The sequence below is a fragment of the Sebastes umbrosus genome, chromosome 4 (assembly GCF_015220745.1).
Source record: "Sebastes umbrosus isolate fSebUmb1 chromosome 4, fSebUmb1.pri, whole genome shotgun sequence".
NCBI classification, from domain to species: Eukaryota; Metazoa; Chordata; class Actinopteri; order Perciformes; family Sebastidae; genus Sebastes; species Sebastes umbrosus.
The window spans coordinates 1,988,837-2,015,726 of record NC_051272.1 but is presented as its reverse complement, the minus strand read 5'-3'; the positions used below and the strand labels follow the sequence as shown (position 1 = coordinate 2,015,726).

Below are 26,890 nucleotides of genomic sequence, written 5' to 3'. Positions count from 1 at the left end.
TGATGTATATGCACACCCCCGTATAACCCACACTCACTTCTTGACTCTTGACTGTGAGAGTTTCCTTCAGCTCCAGTCATTCCTCTCAGGAGAGCAGCAGAGATGCACAGGGGCGCAATAGCAGTGAGGAGTGCTCCAAATGGCTTTCAGCACTATGGGCTGTGAAATCTAATCATCGCTCGCACAGTTTTGCGAACTCCTCACATCATGTATTGCTTCAGAAGATTTGTGGAGGAGAAGAAGTTTGGGAGCACTGGGCATGTCTTCACTTAGGCCTGTTTGTGTTTGTTTGCGTGAGGCTGATGTAGGACTGAACGACTTTATTGCAAATGCGATATGATTTGCAATATTAGAAGGAATGATCGTTTTTACTCTCATTTTCTTTAATTTTCAGTGGACAACTCAGATTGTATAGAAGTCTATGAGAAAATGAGCTTCTACATCTCACTTGATTTATTACCTCTGTAAACATTGTAAACATGAGTTTATGGTCTCAATCACTAGTTTCAAGTCTTTTTCAATACAGCATGATGTTCAGTTAGTAAATTATGGTCCCATTTAGAGTCATATGGACAATAAAGTAGGGGATGCTTTAAAGGTCCCATATTGTAAAAATTGAGATTTTCATGTCTTTTATATTATAAAGCAGGTTTAATTGCTTTATATAAATACTGTGAAAGTATCGAAACGTTCAATATACGGAGAAATACACAGCAGCCAACAGCCCATATTCAGAAATTGTGCGTTTGAAACAAGCCGTCAGGATTTCTGTCCATTTGTGATGTCACAAATATACAATATTTAGACCATCACACGGTTTTAAATGTAAACATTCTAAATGTGTCCCAGTTTATTTCCTGTTGCAGTGTATGTAAATAACATCAGCTGACAGGAAGTAAGCATGGACCCAAACTGTTGCCTAGCAACGCAATTCCGTTGAAATGCACTAAAACGGAGCGTTTCAGACAGAGGGTGAATACAGGTATATTCAGGCAGACAGTATGAGGAAAATAAAGATAATTAAAGAAACATTACAGCATGTAAACATGTTCTAGTAGAAACTCAAAATACAAGTTTGAACCTGGAAATGAGCACGATATGGGACCTTTAAGGTCCTGACACACCAAGCCGACAGTCGGCCGTCGGACAGTTTGGGGCCGCCGGTGAGCGTCCGTCGTTCTAGTATTTTCGGTGTGTATCCCGCACCGTCGGATCTAGTCTGCCTGTGTCAGAGTTTTTTCAGCCAATTCAGCATGTTTTTAAATCAGCGGCAGAGCTCGGAGAGGAATCACTCTGATTGGCTGTTAGTTCAGCTTAAACAAATCAGTGCAAGAGAAGAGAAACGGATGTGAGGAAAGCAAGCAAACGCGTAAAGTCAAGAGGAAAACACAGAAGGCTCTTCTCATTTTACATCTTCATCTCATCTGATTGTTCCAACACACGGATAGTTTCACAACGACATGAACATCTGGAATGAGGCTAAGTGGTGAGTGAGAGTGGCGGCGACGTGAGGCGACGCAACAGGCGGCTTTTGTTGCTGCTAGTTCTTTGATGTCGGCTTTGTGTGTCCTCAGCTTCAGGGCGGGGCTACCTTGTGATTGACAGGTCGCTACCACGGTGTTGTCCGGTCTGGGAGTTGTCCGTGTTATTGTCTTACAACTTTAACCCTTTCACAGTGTGTTTTCAGTTCATTATAATCAGTAATTATAACCTTTTTGGTCGCCTCAAAATGTCTGTACTTGATTTGATTTAAAATGGTGTTTTGACACATTTCACCTTTAACAAATATTGCGCCTCCTGCAATTTGAAAATTGCAGGAGGCGCAATATTGCGATTTCGGTAATATTTGGATTAATTGTGCAGTCCTAGGCAGATGGTGATGCTGTTTTGTGTGTGTGTGTGTGTGTGTGTGTGTGTGTGTGTGTGTGTGTGTGTGTGTGTGTGTGTGTGTGTGTGTGTGTGTGTGTGTGTGTGTGTGTGTGTGTGTGTGTGTGTGTGTGTGTGTGTGTGTGTGTGTGTGTGTGTGTGAAAGAGAGACAGAGATGTTATGTACTTTTCTATGCGGGGGGGTAAGCAGCCCACTGTTATTTCTCTCGGCTCCTGTAGGGCGCCAGGTGTCACAACGTCTGGCTGAGGAGGCCGAGAAGAGGGAGCGTTTTGAGGAGATGAAGCACGACCTGGAGCAGGAGCAAGAGGTAGTAATGTGTGTGTGTGTGTGTGTGTGCGTGTGTGAGACTTAAATATGTTGTGTGTGAATAAGAGTAACAGATTTAAAAATGTTCATGTGTTGAGAAATGTGTGAGAAAGTAAGATGGTGAGCATGTGTCTGCAAGACGGTAAGAAAAGTGGGTTAGAGGGAGAGCGTCTCTTATTTCTTTTCTTTTTGAATCATGCTTTTTATTGTTTTCTTAAGAAAAATAACAACCTAAACCATAACAAATACAATAATATGTACGTACAATAACAGACTGTCACTGTAAATTGAAAAACAAATGGAGAAAAAATGGTAAAATAAAATGATAATAATAATATTAAAATAAAAAATAAAATAAAAACAAATTAAAATAAATAAAACATTTTAAATAAATAGATAAATAATAATAATAAGGAAATATTAATTATTAAAAATAAGTGAAAATAAATTCTGATTCTACTTATATCCCTGTGGTCCCGCCTCACGTTACACAGGACAGATACAGAGTACATACTGTGTCTTTAAGGCACGTTTACAAAAGAATAAATAAAACAGAATATAAAAATACATAAGTAATACAAAAATGATAAATAAAATACAGAAGCAAAATTCATTAAATAAAGGTTGCACAAGTCTCTTTCTTTATAAGTTAAACCTGCAATAACAGATTTTTTTTGGGCCACTTTGAGGCAGCGGAAACACGTTGTGAGCTCAAAATCACCTTTTAAGTTGCTACCGCGAAGTTGTTGGCAAACACAGCCAGCAGACACAGAGCAACATCATTATTTTGGAGTTGTGTTGTCTCTTCCAACTCCTGGGGGAACTATTTGACTCTTTAGCTGCTAAACTCACCGCTATGTTCACCAGCTTGTCGGTAACAGTGTCTGTCTGTCGTTTGGTGCTGAGTATGTGTTGTACAGTGTGTTTTTACAGTGTTTTTTTTTTGCGGAAAACAGCTGTCTGCTGTGGCCAACTAATGATGCCATGAGAGTGAACCAAAAGAGTAGAAGTTGCAGGCTGTGTGGCTAAATAATGAGCTGATGCTCACTATAAAACTCTGTAAAACAGAGGGGAGCTGCAGGTCATAACTCTCTGTAGGTTCATCACTACGGGGGAGCTCTTTCACATTGTCATAGAGGCGAAGTCCCGCCCCTTCCAGTGGACCACCACGGGACCTTATTTTGGAAAATAAGGACCCGTGTTGGCCCACCGAAAGGGGAGGAACTTCGCCTCTCTATTTGATACGTTGTTATTATAAAAATATTGATTATAGTCGCTTTAAAATCAACACATCTGTCAGATCATAAATGTACGCTTGGGAGAGAATAATGTGAAAAGAAATTTGGCTTCTTACACTCCACCCACAGCTTGTGATGCCCATTATAGAGGCTGAAAGCAATGATGTGTTTGTGTGTGTTTGTCACCAGTGGCGAAGTGTAGCCAAGAAGAGGCAGGAGGAGGATGACTTCGGCTTTGCCAGAGAGCTGAGGGACCGAGAAAAGAGACTACAAGCCCTGGAGGAGCAACTGGAGCAGAGAGCCAGGTCTGACTGCTTTTTACAGCCGCTACTAGACATTTAAATGTTTTATTGATGATTGATTAATCTCCATTAAGATTTTATTTGATCTAGAATATATTAACGGACTATGTGCAAACATGGTGGGGACATCAAGTCCATCTGTGCGGGATATTTCAGCAGCTGGGCTTGTGCCGAATGCCCATGCAGTTTTGGATAATGGCAGTATGGCGCAGCATAAGCAAACGTGATCAGAGGCTGTAATGCGAGCACGGGACAAGTGGATTTCCATAAGATGGTTAAAAGTTGTTAGACGAGGAGTTTACCTGCGCCTGTCCCCCTGCAGCTTTTCACCTAACCAATTCCCACTGGCTTGCACGAGTATTTGATGCAAAGATTCAAGATTTAAGTATCTTGTTATTCGGGATGTGCTGTGAAAATATTCCATATAAGCTGTGAAAATAAATCGTATAGTTCATCTTTTACAGGCCTTTACTGATAAATCAATTATAGGTCATTGAAGTGGCTGACAATTGGTTCAGGAAATTGCTCATAATTGAAGTCAGAGCCATCACAGAGCCTGAAAGCACATATTCACACACGGGCTTATTGCAGACCAATATGCTTATCAGAGTCGCTCATGAGCACATGCACACGAAAGCTTATCATCGCAGAGTAGAAAGAACACTGATTGCTGGATGATTTCCACTCATATTTGAATATAAATTACTCACTATTCAAATAAGACATATTATTTATAGTGTGATGGGATATATCAGAACTTGTCTGCAGAAAAAGAAATCAGCCAATCTGTGTTTAGGAAGTGAAGCGAATATTAATATTTTGTTATCCTTATCTGTTAAGTTGAGTACTATGACCCGGTGGAGAAAAAGGACAATCCCATAAATTAGAGTTTGATCTTCAACAGCCATGTTTCACAACATCAGAACATAGCAAAACAGTTTGAAGACATCCCCGTTGACTCTGGGATATTGTAATAGGCATTTTGATAATGAAAATGATAATTTGTTGCAGCCACCAGGGTTATTATAGTTAACTAAAATTCTAAATAAATCCAAAATAAGCAGTGAAAAATATTTTAGTAAACTGAAACTAAATAAAAACGATATCCTTTAAGAAAAACTAAACCTGAAAATACAATAAAAATGAATGTAAATCATTTCAGTTTTAGTTTTTAAATATAATATATCACTACAGAAAAAAAGCATGAATTTCGATCAACTCTTGTGACATTGAACCACAAAAACGAATTGGACGAGACCTTACAGGAGACGGCGCTATGCTGCAAATGCTTCACATCGGACACTAAAATAACGCGAAGATTAAACATTAAACATTATGGCCATTCTTACACAGTTCTCCAACCATGTATTTTGTGTGTTTATGTAGCTACATACTTCTGAAACATTATACCTGGCCCTAAGAAAAACAAACTAAAACTAGATATATAAAAACTAAAACGAAACCTTTCTGAAAAATTTAAACTAAACTAAAACTACAAAACTAAAATAAAATAAAAAATAATTTAGAATTCAAAACTATTGTAGCTAGGGCTGTCAAAGTTAATGCAATTTTATTTTAACACCACTAATTTCTTTAAATGCAATCGATATTTCGGTGGTTGTAACAGGCTCAGTTTTAAAGCTAGAGTGAAGATACTGGCATCATGTGAAACTAGAAAACCTGATGAATCCATTGGTATCAACCAACTGACAAGCTATGTCTACTAGCTTGTCAGAAAGGAGACTAAATAACGCACCAAACTTAAGCTAAAATTTGGCGAGGAAAAACTGGCATGGCCATTTTCAAAGCGGTCCCTTGACCTAAGACCTTCAGATATGTGAATGAAAATGGATTCTATGGGTACCCACGATTAGTTCTGGACAATCATGTGATTAATCGCGATTAAATATTTAAATCGGGGCGCCTGGGTTAGCTCAGTTGGTAGAGCGGGCGTCCATGTATTAAGGCTTGGTCCTGACCGCGGCGGCCCGGGTTCGAATCCGGCCTGTGGCCCTTTCCGCATCCACTCTCTCTCTCTCCCCCCTTTCAAGACTCTATCCACTGTCCTGTCATAAAAATGGAAAATGCCCCCAAAAAAATAACTTTAAAAAAAAAAAAAAAATATTTAAATCGATTGACAGCCCTTATTATAACCTTCCTCGGTTGCGACTCTACATGACATAAACCTTTTCCTAGACATGTGATAACTTCAACTTGCTCTGGATGAAACCCCCCAGCCACATTATTTACCTGTAACTTGTGTTACTACTCTCACATTGTAGGAAGGAGCTGATAGCTCAGTACAGCCGTCTGTCAGAGGAGGCGGCTCGCAGAGAGAGGCGAGCCATGTGGCGAGTGCAGCGAATGAGACTTGACAACGCCCGGGCTCAGTTCTTCATGCACGACAGCCAGCAGACTCAGGTTTGTACTGAATCAACATAGAAAACGCACACAAGAGGACGAGGAGAAGATATTAAAGAGATTATTTAAGGAAAGGGAAGTCATTTTAACCAAAGCTCTTGTGACTTTTTTATTCCAGGCAATGCTAAAGAAATATCCTTTAGGCCAAGAGAGACCTCCCATGGAAGTGTTGCTACCTGTTCCCTCAGCTCAACAGACTGCACCACAACCAGCACCGGTATGACAACACACTGGTTTTTCAATCATAAATCCCCATTTAATTATGCTCTCTTTTGGAAGTGTGTGTGTGTGTGTGTGTGTGTGTGCGCTCATTAGCATCTTCTCTTAACAGGAATCTCCCACTCAGGATCCGTCTGCACAGCAGCCAGCGGAGACTCAAGAACCTGATGCTGTATCACCACCCAGCCTCACCCACCTCACAGTAGACCCCGTCCTCAACTCTGAGCACATCGACGTCGATGATTTTCTCCCCAAGTCACCGAATCCTGGCAGTCAGCAGGTGGACGTCGCCCTGCAGGAGATCGGCTCTGACCTACCTGAAGCGTGTCCTACAGCACAACTAGTAGACTATGACTTCAGTGCCCCCTTTAGTCCACTTGAGGGTATCACGGGCCAAACCTTGGTCCAGCCCCGGCCTCGCTGGGGACCTGCAGTCCAGCCTGACATGCTCCAAAACCACCCCTCCTTTTCTCACATCCCCATAGGAGAGAACATGTCCCAAGTCCAGGAAAGTCTCCCAAAAGCCAACCCCTTCAGCCAAGCCTCCAAATCCAGCTTTCCTCTAGGCCAGTACACCCCAGAGGAGTTTCAAAATACATCTAAAGCAAACGTTTATGGACATCCTTCTCAATCCTCAGTGCTCCTAGTAGATGGGAGTGGCTCAATGGCGGAAAACAAGCAGACAGAAGTTGCATCTGTGATAGAACAGAAGACTGAAATGGGGAATTTAGAAAGTAAAGTAGAGGCAAAGAGTAAATCTGTTGAGGGTGTAAAAGACAATGATGCCCCGTCCACAACGCCAGAGCAAAGTGCCGGGGATAATCGTCATCACAAAGCAGTGACAAGCCTTTCTGACTGTGGTGGCATTGATCCACCTGATGCACGTACTCAAGATAACGTTGGTGATAATATTTTTTTGCCAAACATTCATGTCTCCAGTGTTCAACTAAAACCCGGAGAGCTGGTTTCAGATGCCGTTGCCCAGCAGCCTTCGCTCAGCATCCACGGTCATTTCTCTGATGCTCACATAAAGGTCGGACAGCTTGTGTCGGAGGTAACTGCTCCTCTTCCATCCCCCAACGTCCACGGCCATGCCTCAGATTCACACATCAAGATTGGAGAGCATGCTTCGGACGTTGACGCTCCTCTACCTTCCTCCGGCGTTCACGGCCACTCTTCCGATGCTCACATTAAAGTCGGGGAAAATGTTTCAGAGTTCGTCGCTCCTCTTCCTGCTCCAAATGTCCACGGTCACAGTGCAGATGCCCACATTAAAGTTGGAGAAAATATCTCAGATGTTGCCTCGCCGCTTCCTGCTCCCGGCATCCACGGCCACTCCTCTGACGCTAATATAAAAGTGGGCGAGTTTGTGTCTAACATAGCTGAAGCAAGACCCCGTTGGAGCGAACACGGGCACGCCTCAGACGGCACGCTTCAATCAGGCTGCGTGGTGTCCGGAGCTGAACCCACCTTGTCTGCTCTACCTGGAAGCTCTTACGGTCACTCCTCAGACTCGGGGTTGGTTACCGGATGTGTCGTTACGGGAGACGAACCCAAACGTTCTCTTCTACCTGGCAGTGCCCATGGTCACTCCTCAGACTCAGGGTTGGTTCCCGGATGTGTCGTATCGGGAGACGAACCCAAACGTTCTCCTCTACCCGGCAGTGCCCACGGTCACTCCTCAGACTCAGGGATGGTTCCCGGATGTGTCGTTACAGGAGACGAACCCAAACGTTCTCCTCTACCCGGCAGTGCCCACGGTCACTCCTCAGACTCAGGGTTGGTTCTCGGATGTGTCGTATCGGGAGACGAACCCAAACGTTCCCCTCTACCCGGCAGTGCCCACGGTCATTCCTCAGACTCAGGGATGGTTCCCGGATGTGTCGTTACAGGAGACGAACCCAAACGTTCTCCATTACCCGGCAGCGCTTACGGCCACTCATCAGATTCTTCGCTTGCAGTTGGGTGCGTGGTGAAGGGCATAGGCATCTTAAATCAGCAGAAGACAGAAGACAACGAAGATGGTAAAGGTAGGTAGTGAATTGTATTTAAGTAATAAACCTTCTGCAGTTGTAAGGCACGCTTAAGTGCCACTTAGTAAGCTTGAGGTAGTATAAGATGTCTAGATCAATAAACTCACTCTTGTATTTTCACTTTATTTTTAATGCATCAACTCAAGACACAACAGAACAACTCGCATACGGAGAGGAGATGATCTTGACAAGTAGAAATTAAGAAAGAAATTAATGAAATTGAAGACGGGAAAAAAAGATAGAAGTGCTTTCACTGACCTAGTCCTTCATAAATACTTGCTGTAATCTTCTCCTCGACATAAACTAAATTTATTCTTTCTCTCCACATGCAATATTTTAGAGTTTGTGGCTTTGTCCAGGAGACTGTGATTTTTTTTTTTCTATTAAAAGCAAATCCTTTCCGAATAGTTTAGGACCTTAAAGGTCCAGTATTGTAAAAAGTGAGATTTTCATGTCTTTTATATTATAAAGCAGGTTTAAGTGTTTTATAAATACTGTTAAACTATCAAAACGCTCAATATACGGAGAAATACACACATTTTTTAAACAAGCCGTTAGGATTTCTGTCCGTTTGTGATGTCACAAATATACAATATTTAGACCATTACGCGGTTTTAAATGAAACATTCTAAATGTGTCCCAGTTTATTTCCTGTTGCAGTGGATGTGAATAACATCGGCTGACAGGAAGTAAACATGGACCCAAGCTGTTGCCTAGCAACGCAATTCCATTGAAATAACAGAGGGTAAATACAGGTATATTCAGACAGACAGTATGAGGAGAATAAAGTGTTTATTGAACATTACAGCATGTAAACATGTTCTAGTAGAAACACAAAATACAAGTATGAACCTGAATACGAGCACAAAAAGGCTTCAATATAATACCCTGGCTTCAATTTTCATTCAAAGTATAGTTTGATATTTACATTTACACTAATAACTGTTTTATTTTATTGTATCATTGAATTTGTGTCAGCTGACTGCCTTTGCATTGAAAAGTCTGAAAACATTTATCTAGTCTTGGAAAGATAAATATGGTCGTTTTTTTTTTTGCTATGATTCGTTGGTGTTCATTGTGCCTAACAAATGTCAATATTAAAATCCTGTTCTATGTTAAAGTTTTACGTCTCTTTTCAGGCTCTAAGTCGGACAGCCCTGGGGAGCAGCTGGCTGAGTTCATGGGGCGCTGGGCAGCCGGCTTCTGTCTGTCCCCCGGAGAAAAGTCTGAGCACGATTACCTCTTGGCTTTGTGTGCTCAGTACGATGTGGAACACTACGAAGACTGCTACAACCTAATGGGTTAGTTCAAAACATATCAATGGTTCCTTTTGTACATAGTTAATGTGGGAAATGTGATGATCAACACGTGAGATACATGACATTTTGGGCAGTAAGGCCACGATTCTCGACGCAATGTACAAATAATTTCCACAACGAAGCATCTGAAATATAAAACAGAAGGGGATCCAGAACAGAACCTTGAGGAACTCCACATTTTAACGCTTTGGGAGAGGAAATGGAGTTATGTAGAATAACAGAAAACATTTAGATAGGAAATTCAGTTAGTTAAGAACAGTGAGAAACATTTCAAATTTATCCGTTAAAGGGACTATTTGTAACTTTCAGAAATGCTTCTTAACAGCGACACCTGTGGCCGTGAAATCAACGAAAGTCAGCGTCGGGCTTGTGCTTGTGCTCGCTCTAAATAGACATGAATGAGCATCACTAAAAAACAGTGAGGCAACACACGTCAGCTAAAACCACAATATCACTCTATATTTCAGCTGCTTGGCAGTAATGTTAGCTGACCAGACGAAGGTTTCTCCATGAATCCCTGCTGATACTGTGTTTGCTTCTCCTGCCTCAGCGCAGGCTGAGGCAGCGGGGCTCTGCAGCGAGAAACTCGTCTCCCTCCGCCCGCAGCCGGAGTGAGCAGGAAGACACCGGCACGCGGTCGGTAACGAGACAACAACGTTTCTCTCTGAAGAGCCCCGTCACTTCCCAAGACACGGGAAACCTCTGTTGGTCTGGAGGAGCTGCAGCAGTTATTTCTGCACAAACGTCCACTGTACATTCACTATATATTCTCAGAGCTAAACTAACTCTTCTGCAGTGTGGAGTGAGCGCGCGTTCACGTCTAGAGGTGGAGTGAGTACGCGAGAACGCGCGCGCTGTCTGAGTGAAGGCAAGCAGGCAGAGGAGCGGGGACGCCGGCCAAACGCAAGCACGCATATGCGAGCGCGCATGTGTCCCGACCCGGTACATTTATACGCTTAGAAAGTTACAAACAGTCCCTTTAATCGGTTAAAATGCTTAATGTCGGTTAACGGTTAAACATTAATTATTGACATCCCTAATAGCAACGGTCTGTTATAGAGAAATTACAGACCGCAGAACGCCGTGATTGACCAATCAGAATCGAGTATTCAACACAGCCGTTTAATACATTTAAATAATTTTGTCTCTTAAAATTGATGCTCCTGCTTCTGCTTTTAACAAATGACCATAAAAGGGGTAAGGGATTAAATACAATAATTGTAGTTTAGTTGAGACTAGACACCTAAAAGAAATTCTAACCCATTAATTTATTAACAGTATATGGTTGTAGCCAACAGTACAAATCTAGTAGAAAATGAAATGGGCTCCCCTGATCTTCTGATAGTAGAATATGAGTGTATCTATGTGGTCTGAGGTGAGTTGTTCATTATGTGCAGCTTGTTACCTCCCTGATGTCTCTGAAATAACTTAATGAGAAATTAAACATCTTGTGAAATCGGAGCAAAACTTTTATGTCAAAAATTGCAGAGAAATGAAAATGATGCACCTTACAGCGGCGGAGCGTACTTCATGTAAATTAAAACAAGCTTCTTTTTTTTAACATGTTGAGGAGAGATGCATTTCTAGAGGCTGTTAAATATTTACTCCATCAGCGGGTCCACAGAGGTTGTATAAAAAGCAGTGATATTTCACCAGAGTATTAAGTCTGGTTTATGTTCGGGTGAGATGCATCATGGCTCGTTGAAGTAATATCCTGTCTTCTTCACTCTGCGTGTCATGCTGCTATTATTCATGCCAGCTTCCTTCCAGGGTCTCCGTGAAATCAGTCAGCCGAATGCATCTTCCACACTACTGATCAAAGTCAGGATGCCCTAATTATTTACGGAGAGTTACTATAAATATAGAAGGTGGACAAAATAACTGCAACAACTTACAATATTGTATAGTGCTATTTAATGAAATCACCCTGCAGCAAAGACTATCCATTCTGCAGCTCTTCTGTTTTTATCTCTTTTTAAGAGATGAATCATTTTAAGACCTTAGATTCATTATCGATTAATCATTAAGTTCTTAACCATTTTAGGAAATATTAAAAAGCCCATGTTCACATATTCAAATGTCTTGTTAAATCAAAAACCTGAAGATATTTAGTGAAAAATGTCTGAAAAAAAATATGTAAGATGTCTGAAAAAAATGTCCGAAAAAAAAGATCTGAAAAATATCGGACAAAAAAAGTCTGGAAAAAAAAAGACCTGAAAAATGTCTAAAAAAAACAGTCTAAAAAAATGTCCGAAAACAAAATCTGAAAAAAAAGATAGGAAAAATGTCTGAAAACAAGTCTAAAAAATGTCCGAAACAAAAGGTCTGAAAAAATGTCGGAAAAAAAATATCTAAAAAAAAAAATTGTTTTTCTAAAAAAATGTCCGAAAAAAAATATCTGAAAAAGTCTGAAAAAAAATATCTGAAAAATGTCTGAAAAAAATGTCTGATAAATGTCCGAAAAAAATGTCTGATAACTGTCTGAAAAAAGAGATCTAAAAAAAAGTTTGAAAAATAAGAGCTGAAAATTGTCTGGAAAAAATTTCTGAAAAAATGTCCGAAAAAATAGATCTAAAAAGATTTCCGAAAAAAATATCTGAAAAATGTCCGAAAAAAAAATATCTAAAAAAATGTCCGAAAAAAAATATCTGAAAAATGTCCGAAAAAAAATATCTAAAAAAATGTCCGAAAAAAAATATCTGAAAAATTTCTGAAAAAAAATATCTGAAAAAAATGTCTGATAAATGTCCGAAAAAAGAGATAAAAAAAAAAGTCTGAAAAATAAGAGCTGAAAATTGTCTGGAAAAAATGTCTGAAAAATGTCCGAAAAAAGAGATCTAAAAAAATTTCCGAAAAAAATATCTGAAAAATGTCCGAAAAAAAATATCTAAAAAATATGTGAAAAAAGAGATCTAAATAAACTTCAGAAAAAAATATCTGAAAAATGTCCCGAAAAAAAAAGTCTGAAAACATTTCCGAAAAAAGAGATCTAAAAAAATTTCCGAAAAAAATATCTGAAAAAAAAGTCTGAAAAAATGCCCGGAAAAAAGTCTGAAAAAAGGATCTAAAAAATGTCAGAAAAAAAATATCTGAAAAATGTCTGGAAAAATAAATCTAAAAAAAGATCTGAAAAATGTCTGAAAAAATGTGTGATAACTGTCTGAAAAAATAGATCTAAAAAACAATTCCGAAAAAAAGATCTAAAAAAATGTCCTTAAGAAAAAATCTGAAAAATGTCTGAAAAAAAAGATCTGAAAAATGTCTGAAAAAAAAGATCTGAAAAATGTCTGAAAAAAATGTCTGATAACTGTCCGAAAAAAGAGATCTAAAAAAAAGTCTGAAAAATAAGAGCTGAAAATTGTCTGAAAAAATGTCTGAAAAAAGAGATCTAAAAAAACTTCAGAAAAAAATATCTGAAAAATGTCCGAAAAAAAATATCTGAAAAATGTCCCGAAAAAAAAAGTCTGAAAAAATGTCCGAATAAAAAGTCTGAAAAAAGAGATCTAAAAAAATTTCCGAAAAAAATATCTGAAAAATGTCCGAAAAAAAATATCTGAAAAATGTCTGAAAAAAAAAGATCGAAAAAATGTCCGAAAAAAAAATATCTGAAAAATGAGATCGAAAAAAACTTCAGAAAAAAAAATCTGAAAAATGTCCGAAAAAAAAGTCTGAAAAAATGTCCGAAAAAAAAAATCTAAAAAATGTCTGAAAAAAAAGTCTGAAAAATGTCTGAAAAAAATGTCTGATAACTGTCCGAAAAAAGAGATCTAAAAAAAAGTCTGAAAAATAAGAGCTGAAAATTGTCTGGAAAAAATGTGTGAAAAAAGAGATCTAAAAAAACTTCAGAAAAAAATATCTGAAAAATGTCCCGAAAAAAAAAGTCTGAAAAAATGTCCGAAAAAAAAGTCTGAAAAAAGAGATCTAAAAAAATTTCCGAAAAAAATATCTGAAAAATGTCCGAAAAAAAATATCTGAAAGATGTCTGAAAAAAAAAGATCGAAAAAATGTCCGAAAAAAAAGTCTGAAAAAAAATATCTGAAAAATGTCCGAAAAAAATTTCCAAAAAAAATATCTGAAAAAATGTCTGAAAAAAAATATCTGAAAAATGTCTGAAAAAAAAAGATCGAAAAAATGTCCGAAAAAAAAGTCTGAAAAAAAATATCTGAAAAATGTCCGAAAAAAAATTCCGAAAAAAAATATCTGAAAATTGTCTGGAAAAAATGTCCGGAAAAAAATATCTGAAAAATGTCCGGAAAAAAAGTTTGAAAAAAAGTCTGAAAAAAAAGTCTGAAAAAAGAGATCTAAAAAAATTTCCGAAAAAAATATCTGAAAAATGTCCGAAAAAAAATATCTGAAAAATGTCTGAAAAAAAAAGATCGAAAAAATGTCCGAAAAAAAAATATCTGAAAAATGAGATCGAAAAAAACTTCAGAAAAAAAATCTGAAAAATGTCCGAAAAAAAAGTCTGAAAAAATGTCCGAAAAAAAAAATCTGAAAAATGTCTGAAAAAAAAGTCTGAAAAATGTCTGAAAAAAATGTCTGATAACTGTCCGAAAAAAGAGATCTAAAAAAAAGTCTGAAAAATAAGAGCTGAAAATTGTCTGGAAAAAATGTCTGAAAAAATGTCTGAAAAAAGAGATCTAAAAAAACTTCAGAAAAAAATATCTGAAAAATGTCCGAAAAAAAATATCTGAAAAATGTCCCGAAAAAAAAAGTCTGAAAAAATGTCCGAAAAAAAAGTCTGAAAAAAGAGATCTAAAAAAATTTCCGAAAAAAATATCTGAAAAATGTCTGAAAAAAAAAGATCGAAAAAATGTCCGAAAAAAAAGTCTGAAAAAAAATATCTGAAAAATGTCCGAAAAAAAATTCCGAAAAAAATATCTGAAAATTGTCTGGAAAAAATGTCCGGAAAAAAATATCTGAAAAATGTCCGGAAAAAAAGTTTGAAAAAAAGTCTGAAAAAAAAGTCTGAAAAAAGAGATCTAAAAAAATTTCCGAAAAAAATATCTGAAAAATGTCCGAAAAAAAATATCTGAAAAATGTCTGAAAAAAAAAGATCGAAAAAATGTCCGAAAAAAAAATATCTGAAAAATGAGATCGAAAAAAACTTCAGAAAAAAAATCTGAAAAATGTCCGAAAAAAAAGTCTGAAAAAATGTCCGAAAAAAAAAATCTAAAAAATGTCTGAAAAAAAAGTCTGAAAAATGTCTGAAAAAAATGTCTGATAACTGTCCGAAAAAAGAGATCTAAAAAAAAGTCTGAAAAATAAGAGCTGAAAATTGTCTGGAAAAAATGTCTGAAAAAATGTCTGAAAAAAGAGATCTAAAAAAACTTCAGAAAAAAATATCTGAAAAATGTCCGAAAAAAAATATCTGAAAAATGTCCCGAAAAAAAAAGTCTGAAAAAATGTCCGAAAAAAAAGTCTGAAAAAAGAGATCTAAAAAAATTTCCGAAAAAAATATCTGAAAAATGTCTGAAAAAAAAAGATTGAAAAAATGTCCGAAAAAAAAGTCTGAAAAAAAATATCTGAAAAATGTCCGAAAAAAATTTCCAAAAAAATATCTGAAAAAATGTCTGAAAAAAAATATCTGAAAAATGTCTGAAAAAAAAAGATCGAAAAAATGTCCGAAAAAAAAGTCTGAAAAAAAATATCTGAAAAATGTCCGAAAAAAATTCCGAAAAAAAATATCTGAAAATTGTCTGGAAAAAATGTCCGGAAAAAAATATCTGAAAAATGTCCGGAAAAAAAGTTTGAAAAAAAGTCTGAAAAAAAAGTCTGAAAAAAGAGATCTAAAAAAATTTCCGAAAAAAATATCTGAAAAATGTCCGAAAAAAAATATCTGAAAAATGTCTGAAAAAAAAAGATCGAAAAAATGTCCGAAAAAAAAGTCTGAAAAAAAATATCTGAAAAAAATTTCCGAAAAAAAATATCTGAAAATTGTCTGGAAAAAATGTCTGAAAAAATGTCCGAAAAAAAAGTCTGAAAAAAAATATCTGAAAAATGTCCGAAAAAAATTTCCGAAAAAAAATATCTGAAAATTGTCTGGAAAAAATGTCTGAAAAAATGTCTGAAAAAAGATCTTAAAAAAAACTTCAGAAAAAAATATCTGAAAAAATGTCTGAAAAAAAGTCTGAAAAAAAGATCTGAAAAATGTCCGAAAAAAAAGATCTAAAAAAATGTCCGAAAAAAAGATCTAAAAAAAAGTCTGAAAAAAAAGATCTGAAAAAAAGATCTGAAAAAATGTCCTAATTAATAACGGACTGAATAACTATGTGCTCGTTGTGATGAACCCACAGAGGTCTTTTCAGTGTCATTTTTAACTCGTTGTTTTGGTTAACTGACCAAATATGTCCCTCAGGAGTTCTAAAGTAGAGTGAATATTGGACTTACATTCATCAGGTGGCCAGAAACAGGACTCAAAATGAATAATAGTGTTGCTCCTTATCTGCTGGATGTGTAAAAACAACTGATTGCTAAGATGTTCAGCATATCAACTCTGTAGGGGGGGAAATATGTCAATATTTGGTTTACAGCCATGCTGCTTGTGAATAAAACATTGACATATTATCACTTTTGAAGTTGATACAGAAGCAAACTTGTAAAGCAAAGACTCGTGGGTACCCATAGAACCCATTTTCATTCACATATCTTGAGGTCAGAGGTCAAGGGACACCTTTGAAAATGGACATGCCAGTTTTTCCTCGCCAAAATTTAGCTAAAGTTTGGAGCGTTATTTAACCTCCTTCTAGACAAGCCAATGGCTCCTTTAGTTTTTCTAGTTTCATATGATGCCAGTATCTTCACTCTTTAAAACTGATCCCGCTACGACCTAAAAATCGCAAGTTGCGTTAATGTGTTAAAGATGTAATGTGATACAAAATTAGTGGCGTTGAAACTAATTTGTGTTAATTTGCTATTAACGCATTAACTTATAATAATTTGACTTCTCTTTTTCATTCGACTCTACATATTTTATTTTCTTCGCACTATTTAATAAACTGCGCAGTTTTCTGCAGTTTTTGAGACTGATATTTATGCTTTTTCTGTCATCTCCCTTCCACACAGCTTCGTCCCCTGAGTGCCAGCTGGTGAAGCAGGTAACTCGGGGCCCCTGGGGGCTTCCCATGGACCCCACGCTCCGCAGAGCCACAGACACCACGGCTGTCCAACTCAGCGAGATGGTTTCCCTGCCAGTTCTGATAAAACAGGCCGTCACCACCCCGCTCATCACACAGTGAGTGTCTGACTGAAAGCAAGCTGTAGGGGGAAAGTGTCTGATTTGTGGTATTCAGGGATTTCTGAAGCACATTACAAGTTATTGTTTATAAGTTTTGAATGTTTTTGAGAAAGACAGTATTTTGGCTTCCAGGTAAAAATCATATGTTTAAGAGAAATTGCAGGTTTGAGGCTTTCACTGATCTCTTGTCATTTTCCTGCTACTTCAGGCCACTTAAAGTGGAGTTGAGTGCACATTCTGCACCGCAGGAATAATTTAAATTCTTATTACTTTCCATCTTTGTAGGATCCTTTTTTTCTGTTTGAAATCCCATCAGAGATCCAGACGGGGCCTGTCAGTCTTTCACCTGCAATGTTTCTGCACACTGTGCAGTTTAGCCTTTTGTGTGTAAAGAAATGGCTTTCTCATCCCTTTCTGTACACGGAGGGGGGTGCAGTATATTTAGCAGCGGAATTCATAGCTCTAAATTTCTATTAACACATTTTGGTCCCGTGCTTAGACGACACAGTGAAGTTCGCTAGAGATTTTTCAACTCTATTTTTATATCTTCCCTGCTGACTTTTCAGTTAAAGAGAGCCTCTACTAAATCCCACTGTTATATAAATGTGAATTGCTTAGGAATAATTTAAAGCAATGGGATGGAGGAAGTCATCCAAAACACCGGTATATCCCCTGATGTCTATCATCCCGTATAAAATGTGCAACTCAGCATTATTTTCAGTCCCGATTCTTGTGTCAAAACTCCTTATCTCGGTCATTGTCTCCTCCAACCTTCCGTCCCCAGTGTGTCTTTGGTGAACAAGGCGGTGGTGGACTACTTCTTTGTGGAGTTGGGGGTGGAGAGACACTTTGAGGCACTGCGCCACTTCCTGCTGATGGAGGACGGCGAGTTCTCTCAGTATCTCAGCGATCTGCTCTTTGAAAAGGTGAAGATCTTTAAGAAGTGTTGCTGTGATCTCTGTGCATGCAGAAAATAAGGGTGATGTATTGTATTGTTTTTAGGAGAGGACAAGAAAGGACATCTTGGAACAAGGCCAAATGTCCTGTCCTCTTGAATGTTTTACATTTATCTGTTTGCAGGCTCAGGTAACCTTGTAAATGACTGTATGCATAAAACTGCCAGTTACGAGCTGAATAATACCCCTCGGTGTACACCAAGGGTTGAATACATAGAGTGAGCCGTTGTTTGAAAATGTATGCTACGCCACAGGTGGAGGGCAGTTCCCCGGAGGAAGTTACCCGACTCCCTTGTGTCGTTCCCCGGGGAACGCCTTCTGTGAGCGTTCATATTTTCTCCTCTAAAATAAGAATCCTAGAGCCGTCTGGTGTGTGTATTTTATACCGGCACCCATAGCTTCTCAAAAAGGATTGCAAACCTGACCGTTGTAAAAGCTGCTCTAATCAATATTGTTATATTAATAATAGGGTTGTCATCTATTAAAATTATACAAAATGTACCTTTAAGGGAGATTTGTCAAGTATTTAATACTCTTATCAACATGGAAGTGGACAAATATGCTGCTTTATGCAAACTTATGTATATATTTATTATTGGAAATCAATGAACAACACAAAACAATAACAGATATTGTCCAGAAACCCTCACAGGTACTGCATTTAGCATAAAACAATATGCTCACATCATAACATGGCAAACTGCAGCCCAACAGGCAACAACAGCTGTCAGTGTGTCAGTGTGCTGACTTGACTATGACTTGCCCCAAACTGCATGTGATTATCATAAAGTGGGCATGTCTGTAAAGGGGAGACTCGTGGGTACCCATAGAACCCATTTACATTCACTGATCTGGAGGTCAGAGGTCAAGGGACCCCTTCAAAAATGGCCATGCCAGTTTTTCCTCGCCAACATTTTTTTTTTTTTTAGTTTGGAGCGTTATTTAACCTCCTTTGTGACAAGTTTCATATGATGCCAGTATCTTCACTCTAGCTTTAAAACTGGACTTTACTTTGACAGCCCAGATTAATAATGGACTGAATAACTAGGTGCTGGTTGTGATGAACCCACAGAGGTCTTTTCAGTGTCTTTTTTAACTCATTGTTTTGGTAGACAGATCAAATATGTCCCTCAGGAGTTCTAAAGGAGAGTGAATATTGGACTTACATTCATCGGGTGGCCGGAAACACGACTCCAAATGAATAATAGTGTTGCTCCTTATCTGCTGGGTGTGTAAAGAAGCAACTGTTTGCTAAGATGTTCACCATATCAACTCTGTGGGGGGAAATATGTCAATATTTTATGTCAATATTTGGTTTACAGCCATGCTGCTTGTGAATAAAACATTGACATATTATCACTTTTTAAGTTGATACAGCAGCAAACTTGTTAGCAAACATTTACATATTTACACATCCAGCATGGAGCGACATTGTCATCCATGTAGAGTTGTTGTGTTTCTGGCCTCCTGGCGAGTCCTATATTCACACTACCAACTCCTCAGGGAAACATCTGTGGCTATTTTGCTTTTTCACTGAAAGCGGCTGCCTGCTGCGGCTGAAAACGACGCTATGACAGCGGTGAGAGTGAACTGAAAATAGTAAAGTTGCACCTGGACGGCTCCACAATGAGCTGAAACTCACTATGAAACTCTGTAAAGCAGTGGGGGAGCTGCAGCTTCAGGTGATAATTGTCAGTGTGAGAGACACATTTTCTCGTCACGTTGTTTTCACAACTTAATATAACAATATTTTCTATCTGACGTCTCTCTCTGTTCCTGTGTTGCAGCACATGATGCGTGCCTGGCTTAGATTCCAAGACTTACTACCCAAGTTTCCTGGCGAGAAATAACAAGCACAGCCTTTTGTTATAACACCTTGGTGCTGCTGCTGCTCTGCAGAAGCATTCATGTACATCTGTCTCTCGAGGCCCGTGAAAGAGACAGAAGGTTTTTGTTCCAGCCAAACACTGCACCAGCTGATCTCGCTGATTAGTAACACCTTCAACCGGAAAACAGCTAATCAGTGTAATCAGCTGCACGCAGAGTTTGTTTGGGATGAAAAGCTGCCAAATCTCGGGCCTCGATGGCACAGTTTGAAAAAGGCCGGTGAAGAGGTGTACGGGGTAGTCATCCGTGTTTGACCTTTGTGTTTTTGATTTGACAGCTGGGCAGCGGCCAGACTCCCGGCGAGCTGCTGACCCCCTTGGTCCTGAACTCCATCCTCAGCAAGGCCCTGCAGTACAGCTTACACGGGGACACCCCCTTAGCCGCTAACTTCACCTTCGCCCTGCGCTTCCTCCCGGAGACCTTCCACCCGAACGCCCCCGATTCTCTCAACTGTCTGGAGCTGCGTTACAAGGTGTGTTTTAATGGAGTCAGAGACGGAGTGCGTAACGCTTGCATGAGCGCGCTTGTCTCGGTTATGAGTGACAGCTTGAATGTGACAACCTGTCATGTTCTTTGACAAACCGCTCCGGGTGTGGAAAATGAGCTTATCACGCACTTAAATGGTTGAACCCTGTAGATTGATTGGAGTTGAGTGTTTTGGAAGACTAATGCTGCTCATGTTGTCCTCTGTGTTCTTCACCTTGCTCACTGTTCCCTCTCCTCCATCTTTTACCTGAATCTCCTCTCTTTCTGTATCTTTATCTCTTGCTTGTGCTTCTCTCTCTCTCTCACCATATATCCTTTTCTCATTCCTCTTCCCCCCCGCCATCTCTCACTGCTCTGTCATCCCTTCACAATTCTCTCACCTTCTTTTTCAACATCTCTGCACTCACACCTCTCCTCCCCTCTCCTCATTCGTCACTCTCCCTTTTACCTGTTTCCCCCCCCACTCACGTTCTTTTTTCCCCCTTCACACTCACTCACTCTCACACCTTCACGCACCGCTTTTTTTCTCGGTGCCTCTGTCTCTTTTCCTTTTCGTGTCGTCTCCCAGGTGGACTGGCCGTTGAACATCATCATCACGGACAGCTGCATGAACAAGTACAACCGTCTGTTCTCGTTCCTGCTGCAGCTCAAACACATGGTGTGGAGCCTCCGCGAGGTCTGGTTCCACCTCAAGAGAACAGGTGAGGAGGTGGTAGTGAGGAGGCTGTCGGTTCAGACTCCTTTTTTACTTTACCTCTGAGAAGGAAGAGTTAAGATTCTTCCTGTTGTGCTTCAACTGTTTATATAAAATATTCATTGAGGGGGAATGCTGCGATTCCTTTATGTTTTATTTATACAAAGCACATCTCCTAGCAGTGGGACTGTTGTAAAACCGTGCGCTTCATTGGGTTGGATGGTATTGATCAGTGAAAGCCTGTGCACAGACTACTTAAATGGATATCCTGAAGGGAAAAAAACAACAAGTATTAAGGTATTAGAGGGATGTAAACTACAGCCACTAAAACAATATTATAGCAGATCACCAGGGGGAACTGGATGATTACAGGACTCACAATGCATTTGTTGACCATAAGCAAGACTAACATGATAACATGACCGCACTCTGTACTACACTAGGACTTTTTTGTGACTTTTTTTTTTTAAATGCAGTATGACTTATGACATACTATACCATGACCATGAATTTTTCAATATACTATACTATGACTTATTATGACATACTATGACTTTTTCATATTTTATGACATGCTATACTATGACTTTAATGACCTACTACCACTTCTACTACTACTACTACTACTGCTACTACTGCTTCTACTACTACTACTACTACTGCTACTACTGCTACTGCTACTGCTACTTCTACTACTGCTGCTACTACTACTGCTACTGCTGCTACTACTTCTACTACTACTATTACTACTATTACTACTACTACTACTACTACTACTACTATTACTACTACTACTACTACTACTACTATTACTACTACTACTACTACTACTACTACTACTACTACTAGTACTACTACTACTACTGCTACTACTACTAGTATTACTATTACTACTATTATTACTACTACTATTACTACTACTACTACTACTACTACTACTACTACTATTACTACTACTACTACTGCTACTACCACTACTACTACTACTACTACTGCTGCTGCTACTACTACTGCTACTGCTACTGCTACTTCTGCTACTGCTACTGCTGCTACTACTACTGCTACTTCTGCTGCTGCTACTACTACTGCTACTGCTACTGCTACTTCTGCTACTGCTACTGCTGCTACTACTACTGCTACTTCTGCTACTGCTACTGCTGCTACTACTTCTGCTACTGCTACTGCTGCTACTACTACTGCTACTGCTGCTACTACTACTGCTACTGCTACTTCTACTACTGCTACTGCTACTACTACTACTGCTACTGCTGCTACTACTTCTGCTACTGCTACTGCTGCTACTACTACTGCTACTGCTACTTCTGCTACTGCTACTGCTGCTACTACTTCTGCTACTGCTACTGCTGCTACTACTACTGCTACTGCTACTTCTACTACTGCTACTGCTACTACTACTACTGCTACTGCTGCTACTACTTCTGCTACTGCTACTGCTGCTACTACTACTGCTACTGCTACTTCTACTACTGCTACTGCTACTACTACTACTACTACTACTACTACTTCTACTTCTACCGCTACCGCTACTTCTACTACTGCTACTGCTACTACTACTACTACTTCTACTTCTACTTCTACTACTACTACTACTACTACTACTACTACCAGTAGTAGTATTAAGGTATTAGAAGGATGTAAACTTCATTTGAATTTTTGACCATAAGCAAGACTAACATGACCACTCTCAAAGAAAAATATGTATGTTAATACAATTAAGCAAAGTCTGTCTGTATCGCAACTATCTAGTTTAAACCATCAGTTATCCTCATTACTAATTCATGTGCCCAAATCGAGCTGAACCTGCTGCCCCACAGGAACAAACAACCCACAGTGGTATTGATCTTTTTCAGTGATGTGATACAGAGAGAAGCAGCAGATCTTCACATTTTAAATGTCCAAATGTTTTATTTTCCGTCCCCCACATTGCTCGCTGATCATGACTTTGTTCTTATCTATGTTTCCCCTCCAGCACTGGTGAAAGGTGCCGGTCGCTCGGTGCAGTTTCATCAGCTGCAGCTGTACAGACATGAGATGCAGCATTTTGTGAAGGTGATCCAGGGATACATCGCCAACCAGATCCTGCAAGTGTCCTGGAGCGAGTTCACAGCCAAGCTGGCCACCGCCAGCGATCTGGACGCCATCCACCGCACACACGCAGACTACCTCAACAGAGCCATCTTCAGGTGAGGGCTGCAGCTGCACATGTTGTAATATAATGCTCTCTGTTATCTTTATGCACTAAATAGGATATTATTCTTAATTGCTTTGCATGGGAGAAGACATTTTTGGAACAAAACTAAATGTCCTCATCTGCCCTTGAATACAACACATTTTAAACTTTTCAGCATTTTGAGCGATCACAGCTTTCAGTATTCGGTGTTATCAGCTTTCAGCCTGAGAGCAGACACAGATAACCTTGTAAACTCAAAGATTGCATGAATAAACTACATAAAACAAGAATACGCTGAATGCAACAAAACACAACACCTGACTGAGTACACAGAGTTGATTAACTGTTGATTAAAAATGCATTTGGCCACAGTTAGAAGGCGGTTCTCTACAGGAAGTCACTTCACACACACATGCCTTTTAGCGCAATTTAGTAAAATTAGATTTGTATTTGGTTGATAGAACTTGTCGGTGTAGCTGCCTGAATTAAAATGCATGAAATTTGAATTTTGTGACTTATCGATGTGTCTACATGTAATAACCCAAATTGGCAAAATGTTTCATAAAAGAATAGATTGAAATGTTTTGAGCTAAAAGCAGTAAAACATGAAATTAAAGTATTTAGCAATGTGTTGAATGAATGTTGTTACACATGCAAAAAGAGACAGATTCTCCAAACTGGTGCAGATTTGAGCTTTTCTCATCTCAAATATCGGTCAGGGTGCAACAATCCAGTAGAGGTGATACTAACCGTGTTAAGCGGTCTGGGTATCGACTATGACAATTCACATTAAATACAGTTTCCTTGTCAATGTCATTTAGAAAATTCACTGTTGCCACAGCAATCATCTGCCTTGTGTTATCTTTTGCTTTCATGCAAAATGCCAAATATTTGATGGTTCGAGGTTCTCAAATGGGAGAACTTGGTCTTCTTTCTTGGTCTTACATTATAGTGAATTTAATATTTTGGGAGTTTGAACTGTTTGTAAAACAAAATGAGATATTTAATGACTTCACCTTGGGCTCTAGGATATTGTGATGAGGAGTTTTCTGGTGTTTTATAGATCACTTAAAGTATTTAAACGGAGATTTAAAATTTGGTAATCGGCACATATCCTGAGTCGAGACATCGGAGTTGGTAATTGGCAGAGAAAACATTCCCAAAAAAATATAACTAATTAATTAACTAACTAATTTAATTATAACCATTTTCTTTGAGCTCATTCAGGCTCAGGTCCAGATGCTTTCAGGTTTGTATTTTGTTTTAAATGGTATAAATGATATAGTCATAGTTTAGTTTCTGGCGGGTACTAGAGCTGAATAAAAAGGTTCATTATTCAATTAGTCGATTGACAGAAAATTAACCGGCAACAAATAATTAATTCATTGTATTAAGTATTTTTTTAAAAGGCAAAAAGCTGAAAGATTATCTGGCTCATCATTGTGAATATTTCAGATTTTATTTTTTTCCACCTTAAATCGAATATCTTTTGTTTTTTGACAGGTGAAAAAACACGAGCAATATTAATATTTCATTCTGCTTTGGCTCCTGGCTATTTATGATTAGGCATTTATCACTGCTGCTGTATTGTTTCACTGTTTGAGATTTCATTCTTTTCTGATGTTTTATAAACTAATCTTGAGAAGCCCAAGTTGTTGTCATCAAAAATCCAAAGATATTTTATTTACTATAACGAAAAAAACAAAACCGAAATGCTCTCCATTTGTCTTTAATGATAGTGTTTTCTTTTGATCGACTAATTAAATTAGGGTTGCAACTAACAATTATTTTCCTTGCCGATTAATCAGTCGCTTATTTTCTCGATTAATCGATTAGTTGTTTGGTTTATAAAATGTCCTCAAATGTTTTGTTTTATCCACAACTCAAAGATATTCAGTTTACTGTCACAGAGGAGGAAAGAAACCAGAAAATATTCACATTTAAGAAGCTGGAATCAAGGAATTTGGAATAATACTCAAAATGATTAATCGATTATCAAAATAGTTGGCTATTAATTTAATAGTTGACTAATTGATTATTCGTTGCAGCTCTAAATTAAATCGACTTTTAATTGCAGCTTTACATCAGTCGATAAAGTCGGATTCAACTTTCAAATACAGAAGGAGTCAATACTGTGTGTTGTTAAAGGTGTTCTGCAAAGTGTTGTGAGCTTTAATAATAGAAAGCAAAAATGTAATTTAACCCAACAACAGCTTTTCAGGCTGCAACATGACGAAATGCAGACAAATTGAGGGGAGTGAAATAATTTCTTCAGGCTCAGCAACCTGGAGTGTCTCTCTCTCAGCACCCGTCATTTCATACAAAATTAATTCAACCTTCCTCGTAACAAGTTAATTAAAATTCCAGCTGGATGTGAGGCTAACTTTTGAACCCAATGAATGATTTAATCTCATTAGGAGAGGGTTGTCAGTATCACACTTCTCTGTGTCCATCTGAAAAGTCATCTCAAAGTTCCTTGTCATGTCTCTTAAACTTTGCTCTCTCTCTCTCTCTCTCTCTCTCTCTCTCTCTCTCTCTGTCTGTCTGTCTGTCTGTCTGTCTCTCTCTCTGTCTCTCTGTCTCTGTCTCTGTCTCTCTCATCTCCTCAGGGGTTTGCTGACGGAGAAGGCGGCTCCGGTCATGAACATCATCCACAGCATCTTCAGCCTCATCCTGAAGTTTCGGGCGCAGCTGATCGCACAGCCGTGGGGCAGCCAGCAGGGGGAGGCAGTGCACCCCAGCTTCATTGCCATGCAGCAGTCGTACAACACCTTCAAGTATTACTCTCACTTCCTTTTCAAAGGTAACGACGCAATATGTTTCTACATTTTTCATCAAGCAGTTTGGTTCAGCTGTTGCTCAGATTACCAATTATAAAGTCATAAAAGTATCCACTTGACATTCAATCAGTAAATTAAAAACGGTAATAAAATAAGATAGATAATCACACCCACCCACATGTCTTGAATATCTTTCAATTAAATTTGTATGATACTTAAAATTATATAAACTGTATATTATCTTCTAATTTCAAGCTGTAATGTGTTTAATTAAGGGTTGCCAAATGATATCCAACCATCTCTAAATGTAAGGGATTCATTAAGTCTTTATAGTTTCCTTTGCACTTAGCAGATGTGAGCATTAGCCTGTTTGCTGTAATGAGGAAATATGAAAGAAGTAGTTTCCAAGCTGAAGTCTGGTTCGTCTTTGATTAACTAACATGAGCCAAGAGTGATCAGTAAAACATCTGGTTCTAGAAAAACTATCAAGGGCAGACATTTGTGTCACTAGGAGCTGAATTTGAATCGCTCAACTTGAATAATTGCATTGAAAATAATATGAAATTGAATGTACTGTATTTGACCCTCAACTGTAAAAGCAACTCTCTTTACTTCCACATTCAGTTCTCACAATTCAGTTTACTGAGACAAACGTCCGGTCGTTGAGGAAGAGCAATCGAGTGCAGATTCACAGAACTCCGGTTTGTGTACGTTTTGATAAGTTTGTTTATTGGATTAAATCCAAATTGGCAGAAACGAGGAAACGACTCGTATTTTTGTTTTGTCCTCCCCACTGCTGGAGGACTACTTCTCCGGAAGGAGAGCAGGCGCAGCTATGGAGACGGACCTTCAGTTAGTGGCTAAAACCCTGCTGGGTCGAACTTGTGTAACGGCAGCAACAGAAAGTTTGCCAGACCAGGATCCGACCCCCGG

The 26,890-nt window shown here is 38.6% G+C and overlaps 1 protein-coding gene across 1 annotated transcript in view; it reads left to right on the top strand.

Annotated features, from left to right (window-relative positions):
- Positions 1–26,890, top strand: part of tubgcp6 (tubulin, gamma complex associated protein 6) — a 47,953-nt gene that overhangs the window by 19,360 nt on the left and 1,703 nt on the right. The window contains exons 13-24 of the mRNA XM_037766138.1: positions 2,107–2,195; positions 3,622–3,737; positions 6,017–6,155; positions 6,274–6,372; positions 6,487–8,404; positions 9,547–9,708; positions 16,792–16,960; positions 17,748–17,889; positions 20,084–20,278; positions 20,861–20,993; positions 22,977–23,190; positions 25,787–25,980. Coding sequence (XP_037622066.1) covers positions 2,107–2,195; positions 3,622–3,737; positions 6,017–6,155; positions 6,274–6,372; positions 6,487–8,404; positions 9,547–9,708; positions 16,792–16,960; positions 17,748–17,889; positions 20,084–20,278; positions 20,861–20,993; positions 22,977–23,190; positions 25,787–25,980 — 3,570 coding nt within the window. The remainder of the gene's footprint in view (positions 1–2,106; positions 2,196–3,621; positions 3,738–6,016; positions 6,156–6,273; positions 6,373–6,486; positions 8,405–9,546; positions 9,709–16,791; positions 16,961–17,747; positions 17,890–20,083; positions 20,279–20,860; positions 20,994–22,976; positions 23,191–25,786; positions 25,981–26,890) is intronic.